Genomic DNA, 24663 nt, shown 5'->3' with positions numbered 1-24663 from the left:
AGGGCTGTTGGTTACACAGGGGCTGTAGCGGCGGTCTGTGCTCCTGCTGCCTTTCCTGCAGCTCAACCATACGCTGTAGCATATCAGTTTGATGCTCCAGCAGACGGAGCATGGACCCTTGCTTTCTGTGTGCAAGCTGACGCCACCTCTCATCTTCAGCCCGCAACTTCCTCTGTTCCTCCCGCGATTCAGCCCGCCACCTCTCCTCCTCAGCCCGCGATTCAGCCCGCCACCTCTCCTCTCGCTCATATTGGGCTTTTCGATAATCAGTCATTGACTGCCTCCACGCATTCTGCTGTGCTCTGTCAGCGTGGGAGGCAGTCTGTAGTTCTGTAAACATTTCGTCACGTGTCCTTCGCTTACGTTTTCGAATATTCACTAGCCTCTGCGAAGGAGAGACATTTGCAGCTGGTGGATGAGAAGGGAGAGGTGGTTAAAAAAGATACATTTTAGAGAACAATGGGTACACTCTTTCATGTTACATTTTGCTGTTCACATTACACAGCAGATGTGCTTTCGTTACAAGGTCGCATTTTTCCTCTTATATGGAGGGCCTGCCTGTTTGGTGTGAGAGATCACTCACGCAGTGCCAGGTCACAGATTTCAGCTTGCAGGCAGCCATGGTAAGACACAGTCTTTTGGCTTTTTTAACCTTCTTAACATGTGGGGATGGTTTCAAAGAGTACTGCTATCATTAACCATACCAAGGACCCGTTGGGTTGGCCATTTAAAATGGGTTTGCAATGTAAAAGGAGGGGCTGCGGTTTCAGGGTTAACATGCAGCACAAACCCAACTAATTCCCCTCCCCCCCCCCACCCAATTCTCTGGGATGATCACTTCACCCCTCCCCCCACCGCGTGGCTAACAGCGGGGAATATTTCTGTTCAGCAGACCAGGAAGGGGCACCTCTGAATGTCCCCTTAATAAAATTGCCCCATTTCAACCAGGTGACCATGAATGATATCACTCTCCTGAGGATAACAAAGAGCGATAAGGAATGGATGTTGTCTGCATGCCAGCAAACACCGGGACCATACGCTGCCATGCTTTGTTATGCAATGATTCCAGACTACGTGCTACTGGCCTGGCGTGGTAAAGTGTCCTACCATGGCGGACGGGATAAGGCAGCCCTCCCCAGAAACCTTTTGCAAAGGCTTTGGGAGTACATGAAGGAGAGCTTTCTGGAGATGTCCCTGGAGGATTTCCGCTCCATCCCCATACACGTTAACAGACTTTTCAGTAGCTGTACTGGCCACGATTGCCAGGGCAAATTAATCATTAATCATTAAACACGCTTGCTTTTAAACCATGTGTAATATTTACAAAGGTACACTCACCAGAGGTCCCCTGTGTGCCCTCAGGGTCTTGGGTGAGTTCGGGGGTTACTGGTTCCAGGTCCAGGGTGATAAACATATCCTGGCTGTTGGGAAAACTGGTTTCTCCGCTTCCTTGCTGCTGTGAGCTATTTACATTATCTTCATGCTCATCTTCCTCATCCCCAGAACCCACTTCCCTGTGTCTTTCTCCAGTGAGGGACTCATAGCACACGGTTGGGGTAGTGGTGGCTGCACCCCCTAGAATGGCATGCAGCTCCGCGTAGAAGCGGCATGTTTGCGGCTCAGCCCCGGACCTTCCGTTTGCCTCTCTGGCTTTGTGGTAGGCTTGCTTTAGCTCCTTAATTTTCACGCGGCACTGCTGTGTGTCCCTGTTATGGCCTCTGTCCTTCATGGCCTTGGAGACCTTTTCTAATATTTTGCCATTTCGTTTACTGCTTCGGAGTTCGGCCAGCACTGATTCATCTCCCCATATGGCGAGCAGATCCCGAACCTCCCGTTCTGTCCATGCTGGAGCTCTTTTGCGATCCTGGGACTCCATCACGGTTACCTGTGCTGATGAGCTCTGCGTGGTCACCTGTGCTCTCCACGCTCAGCAAACAGGAAATGAAATTCAAACGTTCACGGGGCTTTTCCTGTCTACCTGGCCAGTGCATCTGAGTTGAGAGTGCTGTCCAGAGCGGTCACAATGAAGCACTGTGGGATAGCTCCCGGAGGCCAATAACGTCGAATTCCGTCCACACTAACCCAATTCCGACCCCCTAAGGCCGATTTTATCACTAATCCCCTCGTCGGAGGTGGTGTAAAGAAACCAGTTTAAAGGGCCCTTTAAGTCGAAAGAAAGGGCTTCGTCGTGTGAACGTGTCAAGGCTTAATTCGATTTAACGCTGCTAAAGTCGACCTAAACTCGTAGTGTAGACCAGGCCGGAGATACTTTCTGAAAGGAAAAAAAAAGTTACAAGTTACATAGGAACTTATTAGTCTATGCTTAGTTACATTGTTTAGTTAGTCTTAGTCTATACATAGTTACATAATTTCATTAGTTCCTCTTAAAGATTTTTCTTCCAAAAAAAAAAAAAAAGGAAGGAAGGAAGGAAGAAAGAAAGAAAGAAAGAAAGAAGAAGACTTTTTCTCTGCTTAACTCCCCCTTTGGGAACAGTTTCTACAGTTTACCATTACAATTAACTCCCACCCTTATCTCTCGAGAGGCGGGAGAGGCTTAACTGCAGTCATGCCCGGCTCAACAGGATTTAAAAAGTGTGACTCCTGCCGTGAACCAATCCCAATCTCTGACGGCCACACATGCTGCATTCGCTGTCTGGGAGAAACTCATATCTCCCAGAAATGCTTACACTGCACCAAATTAACAACAAGGGCAAGACGTGACAAGGATCTCCGCTTGAAAATGCTTCTGCTGGAGAAATCCCTCCAACCTCCGCAAGAGACGTCCTCCGGGGTGTCTCATAAACCGAGATCCCTGAGCTCTGGTAAGGCTCTGACTTCCAAAACTCAGGAAGCGAGCCTTGACCTCTCCAGCAAGGGTCTCTCAGAAAAAGAGAGCTTTTCCAGCGAGGTCTTTACCTTCAGTGCTCCACTCATCCAGAGTGAGCACTTATGAGGCACCGGACTCCTCCAACACCGTCCCTCAGCGGACCCGTGCTGAGCCCCAACGCGCGGCACCGGAGCTGAGATATCAAGTCTCCTCCACGGCACCAACTACCCCGGTGCAGAGCGCGGCACAGGCAGCAGCACCGTGATCAATGTTGCTGCCGCTGGCACCGACCTAAGACTTGATGCCGGCTAATAAGCCAAACCTGGCACTGGTCAGCACTCCAACGGTTGACCACAACACCAAGGCGGGACCAGCGCAACTCCTGCATACTGAGGGCATAGAAGTTTCTTCAGCATCACAGTCACCAGGGCCGGCTCCATGCACCAGCGAATGAAGCAGGTGCTTGGGGCGGCCAATGGAAAGGGGGGCGGCACATCCGGGTCTTCGGCGGCAATTTGGCGGTGGGTCCCTCAGTCCCTCTCCTCCTCTTTGAGCTGCCGCTGAAATGCCGCTGAAGAGGAAGAGAGGGGGCGAAGGACCCGCCACCGAATTGCCACAGAAGAATAAAGCGGCGCGATCGAGCTGCCACCGAAGTGCCGCCGATTGGCTTTTTTCCCCCCCCGCTTCACCGCTTGGGCCCTGGCAGTCAGCACTGCTCATCACTGAACACTCCCCGAGCTACATAGCACCTCTCCTCTCAGCGTTCATCCCCATCACAGATGAGACCTACATGGAACACTGTGAAGCCTAAGCCTCATCCCTCCGAGCATTCACAGCCCTGGTATGCACAGCACTGGCCTTATCCATTACCACCTTACCCCATGCAATGGCCACAATGGGGTCCTTGGCCCACATACCAGAATCCCTATTCTAGTCCCCCTTCCTGAGCAACAAGAGGTTCCAGAATACACCTATCATTACCACACAGAGAAACCTCTGACCCCGAGACAGAGATAGAAGAGGAAGAGATACTATCACAGGCAGACCTGGATGATTCACCACCTGCCCCACACTCATCTTCCGCACCAGACGAAGCGGTGACGCCGTCTACCCCTACGGCACTAGATGACCTGAAACAGTTCCAAGAACTCTTCAAAAGAGTATCAAACAGCCAAGAAATTGCCTTACATGAGGTGCAGGAGAAACAACATAAGTTGTTAAAAATCTTACATTCAGCATCATCGGCCAAGATTGCTCTCCCCATGGATGAGGCTATAATGGAGCCTGTGGAGGTAATATGGCAAACACCGGCATTGACACCACCCACCATGTAAAGAGCTGACAGAAAATACTTTGTTCCAGCCAAAGACATGGAATTTTTGTTTTCACACCCTCAAGCCTGCTCTCTGTTAGTAGAGGCTGCTAATCAGTGCAGTAAATAGCCTCATTTCCACTCCTCACTGCAAGATAAAGAACACAAGAGACTGGACCTTTTTGGGTGGAAAGTTTACTCATCAGCCACCCTTCTGCTCAGAGTTGCCAAATTACGACTACTCTAACTATAGTAAAATACAAGAGCTCATGGAGGACCTCCCCAAGCATAAACGTCCTCAACTCAACGCCATTATCAACGAGGGTCAGTTAATAGTCTGCACAGCGCTGCAAGCCTCAATGGATGTAGCGGACACAGCTGCCCAAACAACGGCAATAGCTGTGGTTATGAGAAGAATATCATGGTTGCAGGCTTTGGGAATTCCAAAAGAACTACAACCAAAAGTGGAGGACCTCCCCTTTGATAGGGATAAACTATTCTCGTCTCAAACAGACGTTTCCTCCATACCAGGAAGGCCTCCCAAGCAACTCTGCATACAGCCACCGCCTGACGAACGCCCTCGCTTTACACCATACCAGAGGTCACGAGACACCTCATTTAACTGTCAGCAACCACGATACTTCACTCAGAACAGACTCAAACAAGGGGTCAGAGACAACGAGCTCCACAGAACCAGGCCTCATCCGCCCGTCCATCTGCATCTAAGCCACAATTTTGAAGTCTTGGTTGAGGGTATGCACAACCTCCCCACACCTCTAGCGCCAACAGATACCCCATCCCACAATTTTGGTCACCACCTACGCCCATTTTACCCTGCCTGGACTGCAATAACCACAGATCAATGGGTTTTGGAGATCATACAATCTGGCTACACCATTCCTTTCACAGCTATCCCCCCCACCCTCCCCCCGTCCCCGTCCCTCTTCAGGGACCCCTCTCACAATCACCTTCTACAACAGGAAGTAGACCACCTCCTACTGCTGGGTGCTGTAGAATCAGTACCACATCAATACCGAGAGAGGGGTTTTTATTCCAAATATTTCCTGACTGAGAAGAAAGGAGTGGGATGGAGACCAATCTTAGATCTCCGAAAACTCAACAGGTTTGTACGCAACCACAGGTTTAAAATGGTCTCTCTGGCCACAATAATCCCAGCGCTAGATGGGGGCGAGTGGTTTGCAGGCCTCAACCTCCAAGATGCATACTTCCATGCCCACAGACGGTTCCTGCGGTTCACAGTAGGACCCAACCACTACCAATACAGGATCCTTCCCTTCAGACTGTCCACGTATTCTCAAAAACGCTTGCGGTAGTAGCAGCACATTTTCGACACAAAGGAGTCATAATCTTCCCCTATTTGGATGATTGCCTCCTCAAGGGTGCCAATCGACAAGAAACCACAATAAACCTATTTCACCAGCTAGGTCTACAGAGAAAAAAAAGAAATCCACCCTGGAACCAACCCAGCGATTGGAATTTATTGGAGCTGACCTAGACTCCATACAAGCCAAGGCAATATTGCCAAACCACAGATTCACTACATTGACCAATCTTATTTCCACAGTGACCATCAGTCCACAAACTTCAGTGAGGACATGCCTTCAGATTCTGGGACATATGGCAGCTACGACTTTCGTAGCAAAGTATGCCAGACTCCATACACGCTGTCTGCAGCACTGGTTGAGCATGGTCTATGCACCCAGCAAACAGTCTCTCAACAGATGTGTGACACTACCACCAAGAGTTATCCTCTCCCTACAATGGTGGACACCGCCAGGGAATGTATGCTCCGGGATTCCCTTTCAACAAGACCCCCCCATCAGTGACTATTACAACAGATGCCTCCCTGATAGGTTGGGGCGCCCAATTGGGTCACCACAATGTACAAGGCAAGTGGTCTGCGACGGAAACCAAACTACATATCAATCTCCTGGAACTCCGTGCGGTACACAATGCATGCCGACACTTCCTCCCACTCATACGAGAAACCTCAATCTCTATTCTCACCGACAATGTGGCGTGCATGTTTTACATCAATCGCCAAGGAGGAGCCGGGTCTCACTTGCTATGCATAGCAGCCATGAATTTATGGAACTTCTACATCCGCATCAATATAAACATCACAGCATCATACCTACCAGGGTGCCAAAACACTACAGCCGACAACCTCAGCAGGCACTTCTCACAGGAACACGAGTGGAAAATCCACGACAGTGTTCTCAGCACGATATTCCAAAAATGGGGTCACCCAGTAATTGACCTTTTCATCTCAGCAACAAATCACAAATGTCCACTATTTTGCTCCAGGGCAGGCCTGTCACTGGGATCGTTAGGGGATGCCTTCCTCATCCTGTGGAACGCATCACTCATGTACACCTTCCCGCTGATACCACTGATCCCGGGTCATCTGCAAGATACGATTCGACAGAGCATACATCATTCTCATTGTCCCCACGTGGCCCATACAGATTTGGTTTCCGTGCCTCTCAAGTCTAGCAGTCTGTGCCCCATAACCGCTGCCTTTCCGGACGGCCCTCCTGTCCCAGAACAAGGGCCTGACGCTCCATCTAGACCCAGTGAAACTCCATCTCAAAGCGTGGCTCCTCTCTGGTTCCAACATGGGGAATTGAACTGTTCAGAGAAAGTAAAACAGGTATTACTAAATAGTCGTCGCCTCACCACTAGAAATACTTACCGCCACAAGTGGAGAAGATTCTCCCTTTGGCGTCAGCAAAAACAGCTGGATGCGACCACGGCGCCTCTATCTATGATCCTAGACTACCTACTAGAACTGAAGGAAATGGGGTTAGCCATAAGTTCTATTAAAGTACACCTGGCTGCCATCACGGCCCTCCATGAGCAGATAAAAGGGGCTTCAATATTCGGTCACCCGATTACACCATGCTTTCTAGCAGGTATGCAGAACACGTACCCAGAAGTACGCCAGCCTGCACCACCATCTTGTGCTCAAATGTCTCACAAGACCACCCTTCGAATCTCTAGCAACCTGCTCACTCCTACATATGTCAATGAAAGTCGCATTCCTAGTGGCAATCACGTCTGCCAGACATTTCAGCGAAATAGGAGCATTGATGGCTGAACCACCATACACTGTATTTACCAAAGACAAAATCATGTTACGTCCTCACCCAAAATTCTTGCTCAAAGTGGCTATAAATTTTCATATTAACCAAACCATACACTTACCTGCCTTCTATCCCAAGCCACATAACAACTCTCGAGAAGCAACGTTGCACATGCTAGATGTCAGACTGGCTGTAGCCTTCTACTTGGACAGAACTAAACCATTTTGCAAGTCACCAAGACTTCGTCTCTACAGCAGAGCGCTCCAAGGGCTCTACAGTAGCGACCCAGAGACTCTCCAAATGGGTCTCTACCTGTATTCAAACTTGCTACCACCTGCATCACAAAGAACCTCCCATGGGCATCAGCTCCCACTCAACACGAGCCATGGCGACATCGATTGCATTCTTGAACAATGTCCCCCTTAATAGATATTTGTAGAGCTGCAACCTGGACATCGGAGCACACTTTTGCAAAGCATTACGCTATGACCCAAGGCCTTGTCTCAGACTCTATCGTTGGCCTCACAGTGCTCTCATCACACACTTATACATAACTCCGAACCCCTACCACCTCTGGTGGGGTACTGCTCTACAAGCACCTAGCGTGGAGCACCCACAGGGACACCACTCGAAGAAGAAGTTACTCACCTTGTGCAGTAACGATGGTTCTTCAAGATGTGTGTCCCTGTGGGTGCTCCACTACCCACCCTCCTTCCCTCTACTTTGGAGTTCACGCCAAGCTCTGCGATAGAGAAGGAACGGAGGGGACAGTCAGGGGTGCGCACGCTACAGGAGGTGCCAACGGCTGCACGAGACGACTCCTGTGCACGCCCTTCCCCCGACCAAGTACTGCTGCGAGAAATCTCTGGTGCAGGGACGCACCAACACCTAGAGTGGAGCACCCACAGGGACGCACATCTCGAAGAACCATTGTTATTGCACAAGGTGAGTAACTTCTTCTTATAAGCATTTGATAAATAACATACTACTGAATCCACCTTAATTGGGATACCCAAGTTGCTCATCTTTCATTCTGATTAAGGAGAATTTGTGACTAACGAGGTGGTGCACTTTTTGCTTGTATCTGAAATGGTTCTCAAATTGCTTTGTTTTGCTCACATTTAACTTGCTGGTTCTCTGAAGAAATAAAGATGTTATAGGTCTGTCACTTACAAAACAAACAACACCACACAGAACAACAACAGTTATTTTTACCCAGATTGAGCTAAAATGGAACTACCAAATTCAGGGCCTTCCAGCATCCTACCAGTCCTGTACTATTTACATCCTTAAAAGGGTTAATTTTCATCAGTGTTTCAAAGAGTCTAGAGGGAGATAACACTTCTGCTTTGGCAAACAAGCACTGACAGAGGCCAAGGATTTTTGAAAGGTGTCAAAGCACCATCAGCCTCTGAACATTACAAAGACATAGTATCCCTATTTGAGTACCACTACTCATATGTTGGCATCCCAATTAAGTAGAATTCCTTGGTAGTATAGCTTGGCTATCCTGGGAAGTATCCCAACTGAATTGTGTCCTGATTAAGTGGAGAGTGCAGTACAGCCATGAAGAAACATCTTATATTTTACAATATTTGCATAGCAGAATACAGTTCACAAGTACAGCATTAGTAACTATTGTAAATTCTTTTATTGTAGTGTCAGTTACTTGGAAGATGTTTTGTATATTAAAATATGATACTGTGCAAGCAGGTTGTACAGTAAATATATTGTCTTTATAATTCATTTATGGGCAGCCCTTAAAATAAAATAGTAAGATGCCTTACATAGCTGCTAATGTACTGTGTTGGTTGCTTACAATATCTCATCTGCTTGCTGACTGTCACCCAATCCTGCCATTGTATAGAACCCTACATTCCAATGGCAGATGAATGGCGGGGTTGGACCCCACCTTATATTCAGAAAAAATATGGCCCATTAGACTGAAATTGAATGGATTGAGGCCAGTCTGAGTACAGGGGTGGTGAACAATTACTGGACTACTGCCATATCTCAATCTCGAGTTGGGTTTTTAAAAACTAAATTTTATTTATTTTAAAAGTTTTCCACATTAGCTTCAATAACAACAGGGCCCTCCTCCAATTCACCTATTTTGGCAAAGAATGAGCAAAATAAATATTTTTTCTTCCAGAGAGAAGGAAGGAAGAGGGGTTGAAAGAGGAAGAGAGAGTTATGGGGGCTTTAAAAATAATCATAACAAAAATATTCTATATTAAAGAGGCGGCTAATGCTTCCCAAGATGCTGAGGGTGAGAGGCAGGAGTGCATGATTCAGTATAATAGTAACGATAATGCTAACTTAGTGGGTGTTCCCTGTTGATCTGATAACTTCTCTGCTTTCTACCTCATGGTTTCAGTAGCCCAGGATACTTTTATTACATGTTAAGGCAGGGATCACCTTAAAACTGACATCTACTTATGTCTCACTAAACAAAATGCTCGCTGTGATAGTTTAGCAAATGAATGCGTCTTTTTCAAATACTTAGTAGAGACATATTTCTGCTTCTTTTTTACTTACAGGCGCACACATAGGCATTGGCATCAGTGGTGAGGAAGGAATGCAAGCAGTCTTGGCCAGCGATTACTCCTTTGCCCAGTTCAGATATCTTAAGCGGCTCCTGCTTGTTCATGGCAGGTGGTCCTATTTCAGAATGTGCAAGTTCTTATGTTATTTCTTCTACAAAAACTTTTCCTTCACTCTGGTGCATTTCTGGTTTGGCTTCTTCTGTGGCTTCTCAGCTCAGGTTAGTTTTTGGGAGTTAAGTTTATAAACCAACAAAACAATGTTGTGTATGTTTAATGTACCCACCTATGAAAAGGGGTGTTTTTTTAATTATTGGATAATTAGAAGTCAGAAAATTGAACTGAACAATCCAAATGTTTGAGTGAAAATCATTTGGAAGTTAATTAAAATCATATTAGTCTTTATTTTCTTTAAAAAAATTAACCTGACTGTAATTATTATATTTAATGATTTCCTTCATTTCCTCCAAATTGTTGAGACATTTCGTGATTTCATTTGTTAGGCCAGGCTGCCTTATGCTTAAAGGAAAAAAGAGAACCATATGTCTTAATCCAGTAAATAGTTTCTTTAGGACTAAATCCTGAGGCTTGATTGTGTGGTTGTCAGGAGTACTTAAATCTATAAATTCTGCAGGTCACATAAGTAGGCTACATGCCAAGCCAACTGATCCTGACTAAGCTCTAGCCAAAGTGTAAGGTAACATAAAGGTGTCTTGCAAAGCTGCTTGGGGACATGGGGAACTCCTCATGTCCTTCAGCAAATCCTGCTTTTCCTATTTCCTAACGTTTGATCTGCAGAAGTTACTGAAAGCCCAAGGCCTTCAATAAACACCAACCAGCTGCTGTCAGCGAGGGAGACCAGGAGTAGAGGCCCTGTATTTATTTGTTTATTTTAATTATATTCTTGGGCAATTAGGAGCGGTTATTGTGAGTAATTGTTTCTCACCTTCAAGTTGTAGTGGGGGACATGGGTCTTCAGTCCAGTGGGCCCTGAATCTGATGTGTCCTGGCTAATCATTTCAGATTTGTTAGATAGCAATAGTGAATTAGACGAGTGAGGCCCCTTTAAGTTTCTCCAGCTTCCTTTCTGTCATGGGGAAGAACCAGCCCTTTCCCAACTCCCTTGTCCAGAGGTAGGGAAGCACTACATATACTCAGTATCCTCCAGATGAAAAGTGTCATCTATACTAGTCAATGTTCAGTTTTGAATAAGAAAAAAACAAACCCTTTACTCTTGTTTGAATTTGAATGCATAGTCACATATTTATTGAATGCTTGTTTGTATATATGAATATTTACTCAACATCCTGGGGATTTTGATCTGGGTCTCTCTCTGTTGGGAAAGAGTAAAGGGTAGTAACTGGGGCTGCACTGGGAATCTGTATTTTGGAGACCCACATTATAGTGAGATGTTGCTAAAAGCATAGCAAAGGGCTCTCTCAAAATCTTTCACCTCAGTTGGAGATACATGCGACATTCCATGGGTTAATACTCTTCCTCCACTGCCATCCCCTGAAGAAGTGCATACCCTCCCTCTCAAATCCATCAGTCCTTCCACTCCCATTCCTCTTGACACACTGTACTTCCCCCTAGCATCTCTGAAAGCCTTTACTAGGTAGCTCTCCATACCAGGCAGCTGTGCCTCACAGCAACAGTGTTGGTGTCAACAGATCATTTTGTGACCTTTGGCTTATTGGGTGATTATTCAGATGGGCAGTGAGACCTCCTCTGGTGGTTCAATTGGGAAATTAGTTGGTAACCCTTTGGTTATTGAGCTGGGCAAGCTTCCTAGCAGGCAAAGAGGGTGGCATTGGGGAAGTGGGTCTCCCCTGTCTACTTTGAGGGGTGATGTCAGGAAAAGGGTGTACTCAGGAAGGATACTGACTCTTCAAACTCAATACTGGGGCTGGGGAGAGACATGGGCTGCAGCAGCAGTGCCATTGTCTGTAGATGCATGCAGTGGCAACCTGGGAAGGGGAACCATTCCTGAGGTCTGCTGTCATGGTTTCAGAAAAGAGAGGATCAGGAATTGTATAAAACCATGAATAATGGTAGAAATATTTTAAATGTCTGAGCCTTGGGAAACAACATTTGTATTTCTGGGGAAGGAGAGACATTTCATAATTACAGCAATTAAACATAAAATTTGGTATGATTTATAGAGCTACATAGTGTTGGAAAGATTTATTGAACACTAGAACATCAATATTCTTTTCATGAATACTTTGCCATTTTGGCTCATCTTTATAAACTTAATAGATGGAAGAAAGAATTTTCTCAGCAGTATAAACTATACATCTTAATTTTGTTTTTACATAATCTGGTGTAAAGGCATAAGGTTTTCTAGCCATTCTGATTGATTCAAAATAGAGGACAAATTTCCATGACTATGTTTTGAATAATAGACTTATTAACGCTGCATATTCTCTCAACCCACTGTACTTTGTGGAATGCACCAAAAATACATAATGTTGAAAATGAGAGGGCTTTGCTTGAATGTGGATCTTAGGAAGAACTTGTGGAAGGATTCTCTTGCATGACTTATGCAAAAATGGAAATCTGTAGGATAAAACTCAAGTGTAAAATGGCACAAGGAAAGGAAATTAAGTAATCTGATGGCAAACATAGCTGTATGACTGGGGGCCATCAGCTTAACTGCCAGTATACTGGAAACTGTATCAATCTTTTATTTTTTCTTCAGAAAAACTCTAAGATTTGCACTTCTGTCCTACATTCAGGTGGTTGTCAGGAACATGTTGCAATCAGAGGTTGTCAGCTCTTGGCCTTTGACCTCAGACCTCCCAGTACACACTAGACCAGAGGATGTTTTAGATCCCACATTGTTAGGCAATGTATCAACACACAGTAAGAGGCCATTCCTGCCCTGAAGGGCTTACATTCTAAATAGGCAAGATAGACAAGGATTGGGAGGGGAAACAGAGGCACAGAAGTGAACTGACTTGACTGAGGTCACACAACAGGCAGATCTGTGATTAGACCCAGGTCTCCTGACTTCCAATCCAGGGTCCTATTTCTGGACCATACAGACTCTTGGAAGAAGCTGAGCATGCACTGGGCTTCCTTCTTGGTAAGACAGTTTGTCAAAATCACATTAAAGTGGTGTTCCACATTCTACACTGGATCTCCATGCACTTCAAAGTCCTGGTCCTAATTTTTAAAGTCCTTAGTGGGTTAAAGATTAAACTATCTCAGAGATGTCCTCTCTGTGACTTGCCACAACAGCCACGTGTAGCGAAGCGAGCCTCACCGGCGCGGTGCCTCCTGACGGTTATCCTGGGAATTAGCTCTTGTCCAGCATGGAGTGCCCTCTGCAGGCTGGTGTCTCGCCTGCCTTAGGGCCCCCCTGTCCCTCCTGGAGCCCGGTGCCCCTTTTCCTCTGGGTTCTGCCCCCAGCAGTAACCCACAGTCTGGGTCTCAACCCTCTATCCCCACCTTGCCTCGGTGGCTACTCCAGTCATCATCTAGCCCCCACTCACTGGGGCAAACTGAAGTCTGTAAAAGGCCACTCATCATTGGCAAGGGGGCGTGGTCGGACCAGCTGCCTCTGCCTAATCCCGGGCTGCAGCCTCTGCAACCCCAGTACGTGTTTTGGCCTTTTAGCAAGGCCCACAGCCTGAGGATTTACCAGGCTGGAGCTCCTCAGCTCCCCTTGCCTTTCCCCAGCCCTGCTCCATTCCCTGTACCCTGAGCTCCCAGGCAGCCAGGTCCTTCTCTCTCCAGAGCAAGAGAGACTGACTCAGCTCCTGGCTCACAGCCCCTTTATATGGCCAGCTGTGGCCTGATAGGGGCGTGGCCCCAGCTGGGCTGCTTCCCTAATCATCCTATCCTTTTTTCAGGAGCAGGGCAACTGCCCCACTACGCGCCCCCCCTCCCCCCCAAAAATCCCCACCACTGGAGGTGGGGGGACTCTTGGCCTGGGCTGCCCGAGGCTACCCCTCCAGGACCGCCCACTTCATCTCTGAAACCTCCCAGCTTCTGGCCATCTCCTGCTTGTGGGCCTCCACCTTCCGACAGGCCTGCTCCGCAGCCTTGAGCCGTGCCCTCAGGTACATATCTCCCAGACCCTCCACCCTCAGGGGCTGGGTCCACTTGGTGGCCTGTCCCACGACCACCAGGGTCCCGGCCTCTTGCAGGCCCCACTCTGTCTGGGTTTCCTCATTGGTGACTGGCTCGGCGATGGTCTGGGTCCCAGCCTCCTGCTGGGTCCTCTCCATCTCCGTCGCTTCCTCCGCCACCTCCCATGGGTGGCCTAATGACCGGTCAGCCATTATTCCTGCAGCCTCCACCATATCCAGTGTTGCCCCTTCCGGGTCCCCAGGCACCTCCTTCGGCCGCCTCTCAGTTTCCTTGAGGGGGCAGTGCCTCCTAATGTGGCCCAGTGTATGGCAGCCCCAGCAGGCTCCCCGCCTCTTTCCTGCCTTGGGTCTTTCTTGGTCCCTCTCAGGTCCCACCCTTTCGCCAGGGCGGACCTGGACCCTCCATCTCGGGCCTGGGCATGCCCACTGCATGTGCCCTTATCGCCCACAGGCCCAACATGTCCACAGCCACCTGGGTTCCCTCAGCTGGCAGACTGTCCTAAGGACTTGCCCCTGACCCTGCTTGGGCTGAGGCGCCCTGCCCCCACCCCAATAGGGACAATCCCTTTGTAAATGTCCATGTTTTGTACAGGCATAACACGCCCTATGTTCCCTGCCCGGCCTCCGGGTCCTAGCACTGGGCTTTCCGTCCCGCTCTCGGCGGCTCCTCCGAAACTCCCTCCGAAGGAGTTTTACCAGGCCCCCTGCTCCTCCGCCAGCTGGCCCAACTTTTCATGGAGGGCCCACTGCACCTCCCAGAGTCCCTGTAGGTCATCAGCCCCCTTTTGCCAGGGAGCTGACGCCTGTCCCCAACCAGGGGTAGCAGCTGGGGCCTCTGCAAAGAAAGCCCCAGTATACCCGGGATCCATCATCCCTTCCTGTAGCTCCAAGCAATAGTCCCACAGTCCTTGCCCTGCCCTTTATATCAGGGGTGGACCACATGTGCCCACATTCTCCACCACATGTAGCGAAGCGAGACCCACCAGCGCAGCGCTCCTGCTGGTTATCCTGGGAATTAGCTCTTGTCCAGCCCGGAACGCCCTCTGCAGGCCGGTGTCTCACCTGCCTTAGGGCCCCCGTGTCCCTCCTGGATCCCGGTGCCCCTTTTCCTCTGGGTTCTGCCCCCAGCAGTAACCCACAGTCTGGGTCTCCCCTCCCAGGGGAACCCCCAACCCTCTATCCCCACCTTGCCTCAGTGGCTATTGCCAGTCATCATCTAGCCCCCACTCACTGGGGCAAACTGCAGTCTGTAAAAGGCCACTAATCATTGGCAAGGGGGCGTGGTCGGACCAGCTGCCTCTCTCTAACCCTGGGCTGCAGCCTCTGCAACCCCAGTACGTGTTTTGGCCTTTTAGCAAGGCCCACAACCTGGGGATTTACCAGGCTGGAGCTCCCCAGCCCCCCTTGCCTTTCCCCAGCCCTGCTCCATTCCCTGTACCCTGAGCTCCCAGGCAGCCAGGTCCTTCTCTCTCCAGAGCAAGAGAGAGACTGACTCAGCTCTTGGCTCACAGCTCTTTTAGAGGGCCAGCTGTGGCCTGATAGGGGCGTGGCTCCAGCTGTGGCTGCTTCCCCAAATCAGCCTAGCCTTTTTTCAGGAGCAGGGCAACTGCCCCACTACATTATGTTCACCAGGAACTCTGACTGTCTCCAAGGTGCAATTTTTGGGGACAGGTGATAGAGCATGCTATCTTGAAGGCACAATGACTGCTCTCATTCCACTTGCTTTCCCTCAGTAATGGAAAGTTGCAGAATGGCTCAGAAATATTTCTCCTGGAGACAAACCAATCCCGTGTAGAAAAACAAACAGGGATGGGGGTACTTTTGTACAGTTGTGATGATCCTGGACATTGCAGTGATGGACACCTTATGAATAACCATAGTTTAATAATAAACTAATATAATAAATTAGATTGCTGTGCTTGAAATTACAAATCTAAACTATTTCCTGATTTTCTACATATCATTACAGTAGCTATTCAATTGAGAATATAGGAGAAGAGGACTTTCATTATACTGTTAAGAACTATGGCTGAAATTTTACGAAGTGGACGTAGAAATTTAAGCTTAAGCACCTGACTGTATGTAGCTGATTTTCACAGATGCTAAGCACCTACAAATCCCTCTGACTTGCTCAGCACCTCTGAAAACCAGGGGTACGTCTTCACTATCCGCCGTTTCGGCGGGTAGCAATCGATTTATCCGGGATCGATATATCACTTCTCGTTAAGACGCGATATATCGATCCCTGAACGCGCTCACCGTCGACTCCAGAACTCCACCAGAGCGAGCGGCGGTAGCGCAGTCGACGGGAGAGCCGCGGCCGTCGATCCCGCGCTGTGTGGACCCCAGGTAATTCGATCCAAGATACTTTGACTTCAGCTACGCTATTCGCATAGCTGAAGTTGCGTATCTTGGATCGATTCCCCCCCCCTAGTGTAGACCAGCCCCAGGACACATATACCTTGGTGCCTACCTGTAGATTTAGGAATGTAATTGTAGGCACTCAAACTGGAAAATTTTGACCTATAGTTACATGATACAATAGATTAACCAATTACAGTAACAATTTTTGGACACTCCTTGTGTAGCATAAATGTGCCAGTCTATCCATTCCCCACTGAAGAGAAATATATACACTTATTAGGAGAAGAGAATATATTTTTCTCTATTGGAGTTTTGAGTTTTCTTTTAATGAAAACATAGGGTGAAATGCTGGCCCTTTTGAAGTCAGTAGCAAAACTACTGACTGGAATGGGTGCAGGATTTCATCCACAGTCCGATTTTATATGAAAATCTCTGTAGTATTCTCCCTGGTTTTTGTCTCCTTCCATTCTTTGCTTCATTTGAAGAGCTAATATATCTAGAGTAGGACCTAAAAAAAATCTGAACATCTATATCTTCTTTCATGTGCATTTACAGTTACCTACACTGCGCAGCTGAAAACTCTTGGACAGATATAGACAGATTAGGCTTTTCTAGATGCAATGTTGACTTTAAAACAGCCTTATAATTACATAAAGAGATGTGTTGTAATTCTTTACTACCTTAGGTTGCCTTTAATTATTGCTGCCATTGCTGAATTTGATCACTAACTGTTGCTCTTTGATTATATGCTCCGTCTGGCCCAGCCAAGGTGAATGGCAGGTGGGCTGCATGTCACAGATGTGAATTTCTGGAATATGTTCCTCTGGCATCTGGGTCTGTGAGATGTTCTTTTAAGTGACTCCATGATTTGTGATGCAGACTTAGTGACAGCAGTGGATGGTGGTGTCATTTTGCTGGTGGATTGTAACTCATTGTATTTTACTTTCAATCTACTTTAAAGTGTGAGTGATTTGGTTCCTGTTTATGAGTTTGCAAACAGTCCCTGGAGACTCTTATGCAAGACCTATTCAGTGTGAAATTCTGAATTTCCCCTATTCCCAAAGCTACTTATTATGGGAAAGGATGCAGTTAATGCTCTCTGGGAAACAAGAATTCCATTTTGTAAAAAATGTCAATGTTTTGACATTTGGTTTCATTCTGTATCATAACAAAAATAAACCTTTCACAAATTAGAAGAGAGGGAGGGAGAGAAAGAGAATAGCCAATAGCTCCCAGATGACAGCATGCATCTGGGATGTGGAAGATTCAGGTTCAAGTCTGTGCTCTGACTGATTTGAAGTGAGAAATGGAACCTGGATCTTCCACATCCCAAGTGAGTGTCCCAACTCTGGGTGTGAGTGTCTCTTACTCTCTCAAGCAGATATTCCATCCTGGACCTGAGAAACCTTCCTGACAAAGTTTCAATTTTGATGAATTGTTATTTTCTGAGAAAAAAAATGGTCAAAAAGTTCCAACTACCTCTATGTGCAAGAGGGATGGGCAAACTGGATCAGATAAAACAAATGGCTCTCACCTTCACCCTCAAACTCTGTGTGCTACTGCAGATCTTGGTTTTGTCTGAAAACAGAGGTATAAATAAGGAAATACCATGTTCTGGCTCAGCTATAACTAGAAAGAAACAACAATCCTGTGGAATCAGGCATTCTCATGGGATGTTATCCAGCCCAAATTCCAGGCAGTTGAGCTTTGTACAATAGTCTATATCAGCTCTTAGATACTCTGGTGTGACTGAACTAGGCCTCAGATGTTGAGATATGTACTTATCAGCGATAGAGAAAGTTCTAGATTTTGTTGGGAGTAAAAGTTGGAACTCTGAGTCACAAGCACACCCAATTTAGGCTTAATCAATTTCTGCCTTTATTTATGCAATTTCAGACAGAGTTATTGTGACTGATAGTGCCTGAACATACATTTATAACAGACAATTACAAATGTAATTGGTAAAGGGCCTGAGTTACCACATTTCAGGGCACTGGGAAATCCTCCAATACTTCCTGATGATTGTCATCTCCCCTGATCTGTTGGTCTAGTCCTTCAGTCCAGTCCTTCAGTTTCTGGTCCGGTGTTTCTCCAATGTAGGCCTATGTTCACTTAGGTCTTGTATACATTTATACATTACAGATTAAGTAATCTTTATCAAATTGGCTCTTAACACATCAACCCTTTGAGTTTTAGGTTACCGACACATTATACATGTGCAAGCTTCAGTTACCCAACTTCTGCATTTTTTTCTGCTCGTTTTGCAGTTTCAGTGTCATGGTATTTTTTGTGTCACCTTGCCCTAGGTCTCCCAGTAAAAAAGGCTTCTTGGTGTTACAGATTTGTGTGTTTTCACCCCAAAACTTCCAGCACAGCATTGTCTTGTCAGCAATATCATCATTTTTAATAGATTAGCAATTCTATGTAAAAGAAGAATTGGAAAAAAAACACTTATGCCAGCAAGGCCTTGGCCTAAGTGTTACTTCAGCTGTACTCCTTCACTGTCCATAATTACAAATCATTAAAAAAATATATCTATCAAAGCTCTTCATCTAACCATTAGAAATTCTTCATTTTATATTTCAGTGTTATAAGTCAGTATGTTATCCTCCTTCTACCCTTTAATCGGTTAGAAGGGCGGGAGTTATGGAAAACATTATAATTCTTTAATGTCAACATTTCTTATCTTCTTTAAACATGGGTTTCCATTCAAAGTCCAGTTTTGTTTGTGAATCATTATAAAAAAAAACTTCATTGGAAAGTTTCCTCTGAACACATTTTTTAGGGCCGTCTCAATTTTAGGACCTCGATATTTAGTTGATATTAATGGAAATCCAACAGCCTGATTGAGCCCCGCATGATGAAGTAACATGCAGAACCCTATCCAGTATATCTCACGCTTATGACTGGGTCCTCCTACAGCTACATCCCCACAACACACACATCCCCAGCACTACCTCCTGCCTGCAACTGAAGTTGTGATAAACTTTCTTCTCCTCTCACATACATTTGAATCTCTGTTGCCTCCAGTAACCCCCGTACGTGAACTTGAAGCTAGAAGGAGAGCCAGAGAACAATTGCCCAAGCCCAGAGCAAGGTCTCAGTTCTCCATCTCTAGAATGGGGATAATAGTAAATCCCTACTGAATGGGGAGTGGGTAGTATCCCTTTAAATAGTTTGGGAGCCCTCTAGTGGGCTTTCCAGTCTCTATTTCAGAAGCCACCAGAACCCCACAGAGTAGCAGTTTATATATGTAGCCAGGTCTTATATGTTTGTGTACTAGAGAATATGGTTAGTTGGAACCCAGCCATGTCTGTTTAGTTTCCTCATAGTCTTAATGTTATGTAAAGAGCAAAGATATAACACTATCTCACAGGGATATTTTAAAGAGAAGTACAGCAAAAACTGAGGTGCTTAGATATCATAGTAATGGAGGCCATATAAGTACCTGAAATAGATACATAGATTAGAGAGCTTAATCTCTGCCACGGCCCGTTGGCACTAGAGTCTGACAAGACTATAGACAGGGAATCAGGAGATGGGTGTGTACTTTTGGGGCCTGATCAAGCTACCACTGAAGTCAATAGACAGTCTATCATAGACCTCAGTGGGAGTTGAATCAGGCTCCACATGTGGGGTTCCAGTGCCCACACAGGTTGCATAAGTTTAAGGCAACTGCTTCTGTGTTGTGCTCTTGCAACCTTCTACACTTTTGTGTACACATATGTGGACTCTTGGATATCAGTGAAGACACGCATTTTTAAGTGCTTGTGCCAGAACATTTCTTGGGGCCTTATTTAGGAAAGTTATGAATTAAACCAGTTGCAACTACTGGCATTGTTTGCTTGAGAAATGAGACTATCTGATGACAATATGCCATTGTCAACACTACAGGGATTTAAGGGAAAGCTTTTTAAAAAGAATATGGAAACAATTATCCTGTCCATGAATATAAAAAAAAAACCTTGTATTATGCCAAACAATATAAACAAGTCACAGTTGAAAATATGAAAATAGCATGTGACTGCTAGACTAGTCTCAAAGGTTTTGATAACCTCAAAGGTTTTGATTACCTGTGAAATAGTTATCCAAAGCTCTTAGCAGATATAGTGGCTGGCTAAAATTGCAGAAAGGAGCTCTGTATATTCAAGTATATTCAATTCTTTCTGCGTTTCTCCAGTATATTTCTGCTAATTGCACAAATAAAGAACAGATGGAGAAGAGCACCTCTTATTTATTCTATAATGTGTTTTCTGCAAGACAGACTTATTATAATAAAAATAGCTTTATAACTTTCATGTAAAGGAAACTAAAAAGTGGTATAAATAAAGTGCAACTTTAAAACGAGGGGTGCTGAGAAAAAGGCCTTCATCACTAAATGGATTTGCAAATTATTGTTTGCATAAACTTAGCAATGGGGACTTGTGTTTTCATGTTGCTAGGAAGGATCGGGCATAAATCCAAATTGATCCTTGTAGAGAATCTTCAAACTTTCACCTTTAATTCAGACTTGGCCATTTTTCCTTGGTTGGAACCAGACATCCTTCCTGCTTGATGAGCTAAGATGCACCCAGCCTGCTCAAGGGTTACAAGAGAAGTTGACTTGAATGTGGGATGGCCAGATCCCTTCCCCATATCACATGCATCAACCCTGTTAAGGAGCCAAGTGTGCTACAAATGTGTAGTAAAAAATATGAGATTGTCTGGAATTTTGAAACTGCTATTCAATAATCCTCCCTTTGTGTCACTCTGCCATTTCCAGATTGGGTATAAACTCACATCTTTTTCTGGGGTAGATGAAAAATGCATTAACCAAGCAGCTTATTAAACATTGTGGATTTGCCAGCTATCCCTTTTTTCATAATTAAGTATGGTATGAAATACTATTGGATAACCCCTTGCATAGAAAGCAAATCACTAAACTCTTAGATAGTCATTATTTTACCTATTTTCAAAATTCAGTTATCCTGTTCATGGGGAGCAGATGTAAAGCGTCCTGTTGTGTTTTCTGTTGTGCCAAATAATAATAGTGAAAAGTTTTTAAAATGACACTTGTTCACTTTATCAACTGCATCTTCTTTTCAGACTGTTTATGACCAGTGGTTTATTACCCTCTTCAACATTGTCTATGCTTCGCTGCCTGTACTAGCTATGGGTTTGTTTGACCAGGTACAATTTTATCTTATTTATAGCATGACTTAAATGTCTAAAATGGAAGCAATAAATGGCATTGATAGCATCATTAACAAGTCAGTTTTATATGCAAATAATGTATAAGTAAATCCCCTTTATTTATCTGCCCCTCAGATTATTCTAATTTATGCTGGGAACTAGCCCCCAAATGGCTCCAGGATCAGGCAGTAGTCCTTTAAGACACTGGCTGTGGGCTCATGATTCTTTGACTGGTTCTGCACAAGCCTAAGCCTTAGCCTCAGCAATAGACTGTCCCCCAATCTGGCGATTGCTGGAGAGCACTGTGTTCTGTCTACAACCCTTCCCTGCTCCTGTTGCTCACTACACCAAGATCAGGGAAGTGAGGACATAGCATAGAAGCCAACTATGCTGGCTGCATGTTTGTTGGAGACTCCCCCATGTCAGTGGAGCCCCCATCAGGGCCGATATGGTCATTTTCCATCTCCTTTGTAGCATTAGTGGGACAGAGCGGGAAAGAGAATCTTCTTCCCTAGCTCTAAGCACACTTCAGTTCTTAGAAGGTACTGTAATCAACGGAAATTCCTTTTGCCCTTTATTAAAGGCACAGGAATTTTACTCACTCTGTGGCATACAAACTTTAATATTTTCTGACACTATTAAAGTAACATGTTATCCAAATGGATTTGTTACAGGATGTGAATGAGCAGAATAGCATGGATTATGCAAAACTCTATGAACCTGGGCAACTAAATCTACTATTCAATAAACGCAAATTTTTCATCTGCATAGCACATGGAGTCTACACCTCTTTTGCCCTTTTCTTCATCCCTTATGGAGCATTTTATAACACAGCTGGTGAAGATGGAAAACATATTGCTGACTACCAGTCTTTTGCTGTCACAGTTGCAACATCTTTAGTTATTGTAGTCAGTGTTCAGGTAAAAAATAAAGATTTGTGTTTGGTGTTGAGTTTTTTCAGTATTTTTTTTCTCATTTCTAAATACAGAAATTCCTATTAAAAGTGACACCTACACTTGAAGTTGCAGGGGATTGAGACAATTTCTAAAATTCACATATAAATACTTAATGGTCTAAACTAGGGTGTTCCTCCTCTTAGAAACAGCTTCATCAGCTTGATATGTTTTTCTGAGGATAGGGTAAAGAGCTGAGTAATCAAAGACTTATCTGAGAATACTGACCCCATTGAGGCCTTAAACAATTTGAGAGAGTCTGGATGGTAATAAACATATTTATCAAAGTCAGTTCCCCATAATAGTTTTCTGTGAGTTATTTTAATGCTGACTGCAAAGGATTGTAATGGACAAATCCCAAACGTGACTGGGTGGTGAACAAGTTAAAGTTTTCCCCTGGAATTAAGAAAGAGAACCTGCCCCACTATGTCTTGTTTTACTTGTCTAGCATGAAGATATTGACCTCTAGGAAAGGCTGCTTAAGGTCTTCCAGGAGAACAGGGGCCTGATGAGAGCAATTAGGAAATAAAAGAGAGCAGGGATTAGAGTGGTGGCTTTAGGGACAGTTGACCCTCCGATAAGAAGTAGCCACGTTGGCCAAACTTGATTGATCCACCAGGCAGGAGGGAATAATTTAGATTCTGGAACTGAATATTTACTAGATTGCTCCCTTTCTGTCAGCCTTTAGGTCCTTGCTCTTGGCATGGGGGCAGGGGAGAGAAGGGAGGGCTGGGAAACATTTAGTTAAATACCCTGTCAGAATGCTGTATTGTGTTTTTCTTTAGATATGGAGTCACCTTGTGTTATGCTGCGACTGAGCAGCTGCTCACACTGACATAACAAGCTGGCAATATATTATTTGTAGTTGATAGCTATAATTTTCACAAATTACTCAAGAATTCAGAATGTGCTTTTGATAAGGAAGCGTATAATGAATGCATATAGTGGTTACATGATTAAGCTTTGGGATGCTGGTGAACCATAAATCAAGATAAGGTCAGAATTCAGTTTAAGTGCTATGTTCATTAAATAACGCAAGAAGCTTGACAGAATTCATATTTCTTGGATAATGTAATGGAAAGCGGATTTCAGAATGATCTGTCATTGCAGAGCGGAATTGTATTTATATAGTATAGCACCTTCCTTCTTAGGATCTCAAAGCAATTTACTAATATTATTGACTTGAGCCTGACAATACAACTGTGGTACTAACCACATTTTACAGAGAGAGAATCTGGGACCCAGAGCAACTAAGTGATTTGCACAAGGCCACCCAGGGAAGTGTGTGGCAGATCCTGCAATACCACCCAGATCTTGCGGCTCCTATTTCTTTGAATTAACCACAAAACCATTCTTTCTGCTTTTTCATGTTTTGTTCCTAAATATTATAAAGCTTTCAGAAAAGAGCTTTCACATTTTAGGCCTGATTCTAATCTCACTTCTGCTGGCATAGATTACTACATGTATTGTAAAATCTACCATTGTGTATGAGGAGAAAAGGGGTGGTGATACTTTTATTGATATTAGAGCTCTGCAGAGCTCAGTGGTTTTGGTATACAGGGGTTCATGTAAAGTATTTTTTTTCAGTACTGATTCATGTCGTTTATATCTCCTAAGTTTTGGGTTGAGTTTGTGATACCCTTGAATTCCAAATCTGATAGGAAATTCAAACAAAACTGATGAGGTTTGCGTGGTTTCCACAGACTGTTGAATTGCTCCAGGATTCTGTGAAAGGGTGAAGAACCCCCACAAACCTTCTGTCAAATCTAGGATGATTCTCATTTATGATGAAATGCCAATCCAGATGGGTTTTATATGGTTTGGGGTTTCACAATGAGAGTTTTACTCACTTCTGTTAGATCCTACATATGCATACAAGGAACAAACGGTTAATGTTAAAACTCAGAACTGGCCCAGCATCTCTATTTTTTTATTTAATTATTTTTTCTCATTTTGGCTTTGCATTTGTTTTGCCCCCACACTTAGCTATTGCATTCCACCAACAGTTCTGAGTTTTAACATTAGCAATTTCTATGCCAATTATTCTGAATGCAGTGTTTTTGTAGCCGTGTTGGTCCCAGAATATTAGAGAGACAAGGTGGGTGATGTAATATCTTTTATTGGACCAACTTCTGTTGGTGAGAGAGATAAGCTTACACAGAGCTCTTCTTCAGGTCTGGGACATGTAGTCGGAGGGTACTTCTACAATGCAATTAAAAACCTGCAACAGGCCCAAGTCAGTTGACTTAGGCTCATGAGGCTTTGGATAAGGGGCTGTTTAATTGCAG

At 45.1% G+C, this 24663-nt stretch overlaps 1 protein-coding gene across 1 annotated transcript in view; it reads left to right on the top strand.

The window, feature by feature from the left end:
• ATP8B4 (ATPase phospholipid transporting 8B4 (putative)) overlaps positions 1–24663 on the top strand; it is a 165553-nt gene that overhangs the window by 133225 nt on the left and 7665 nt on the right. The window contains exons 23-25 of the mRNA XM_024193909.3: positions 9787–10010; positions 21336–21419; positions 22097–22342. Coding sequence (XP_024049677.1) covers positions 9787–10010; positions 21336–21419; positions 22097–22342 — 554 coding nt within the window. The remainder of the gene's footprint in view (positions 1–9786; positions 10011–21335; positions 21420–22096; positions 22343–24663) is intronic.

This window comes from Terrapene carolina, unplaced genomic scaffold, assembly GCF_002925995.2.
Source record: "Terrapene carolina triunguis isolate 2854851 unplaced genomic scaffold, T_m_triunguis-2.0 Scaffold67, whole genome shotgun sequence".
Classification (NCBI taxonomy): Eukaryota; Metazoa; Chordata; order Testudines; family Emydidae; genus Terrapene; species Terrapene triunguis.
This window is presented reverse-complemented; position numbering and strand designations above follow the sequence as displayed.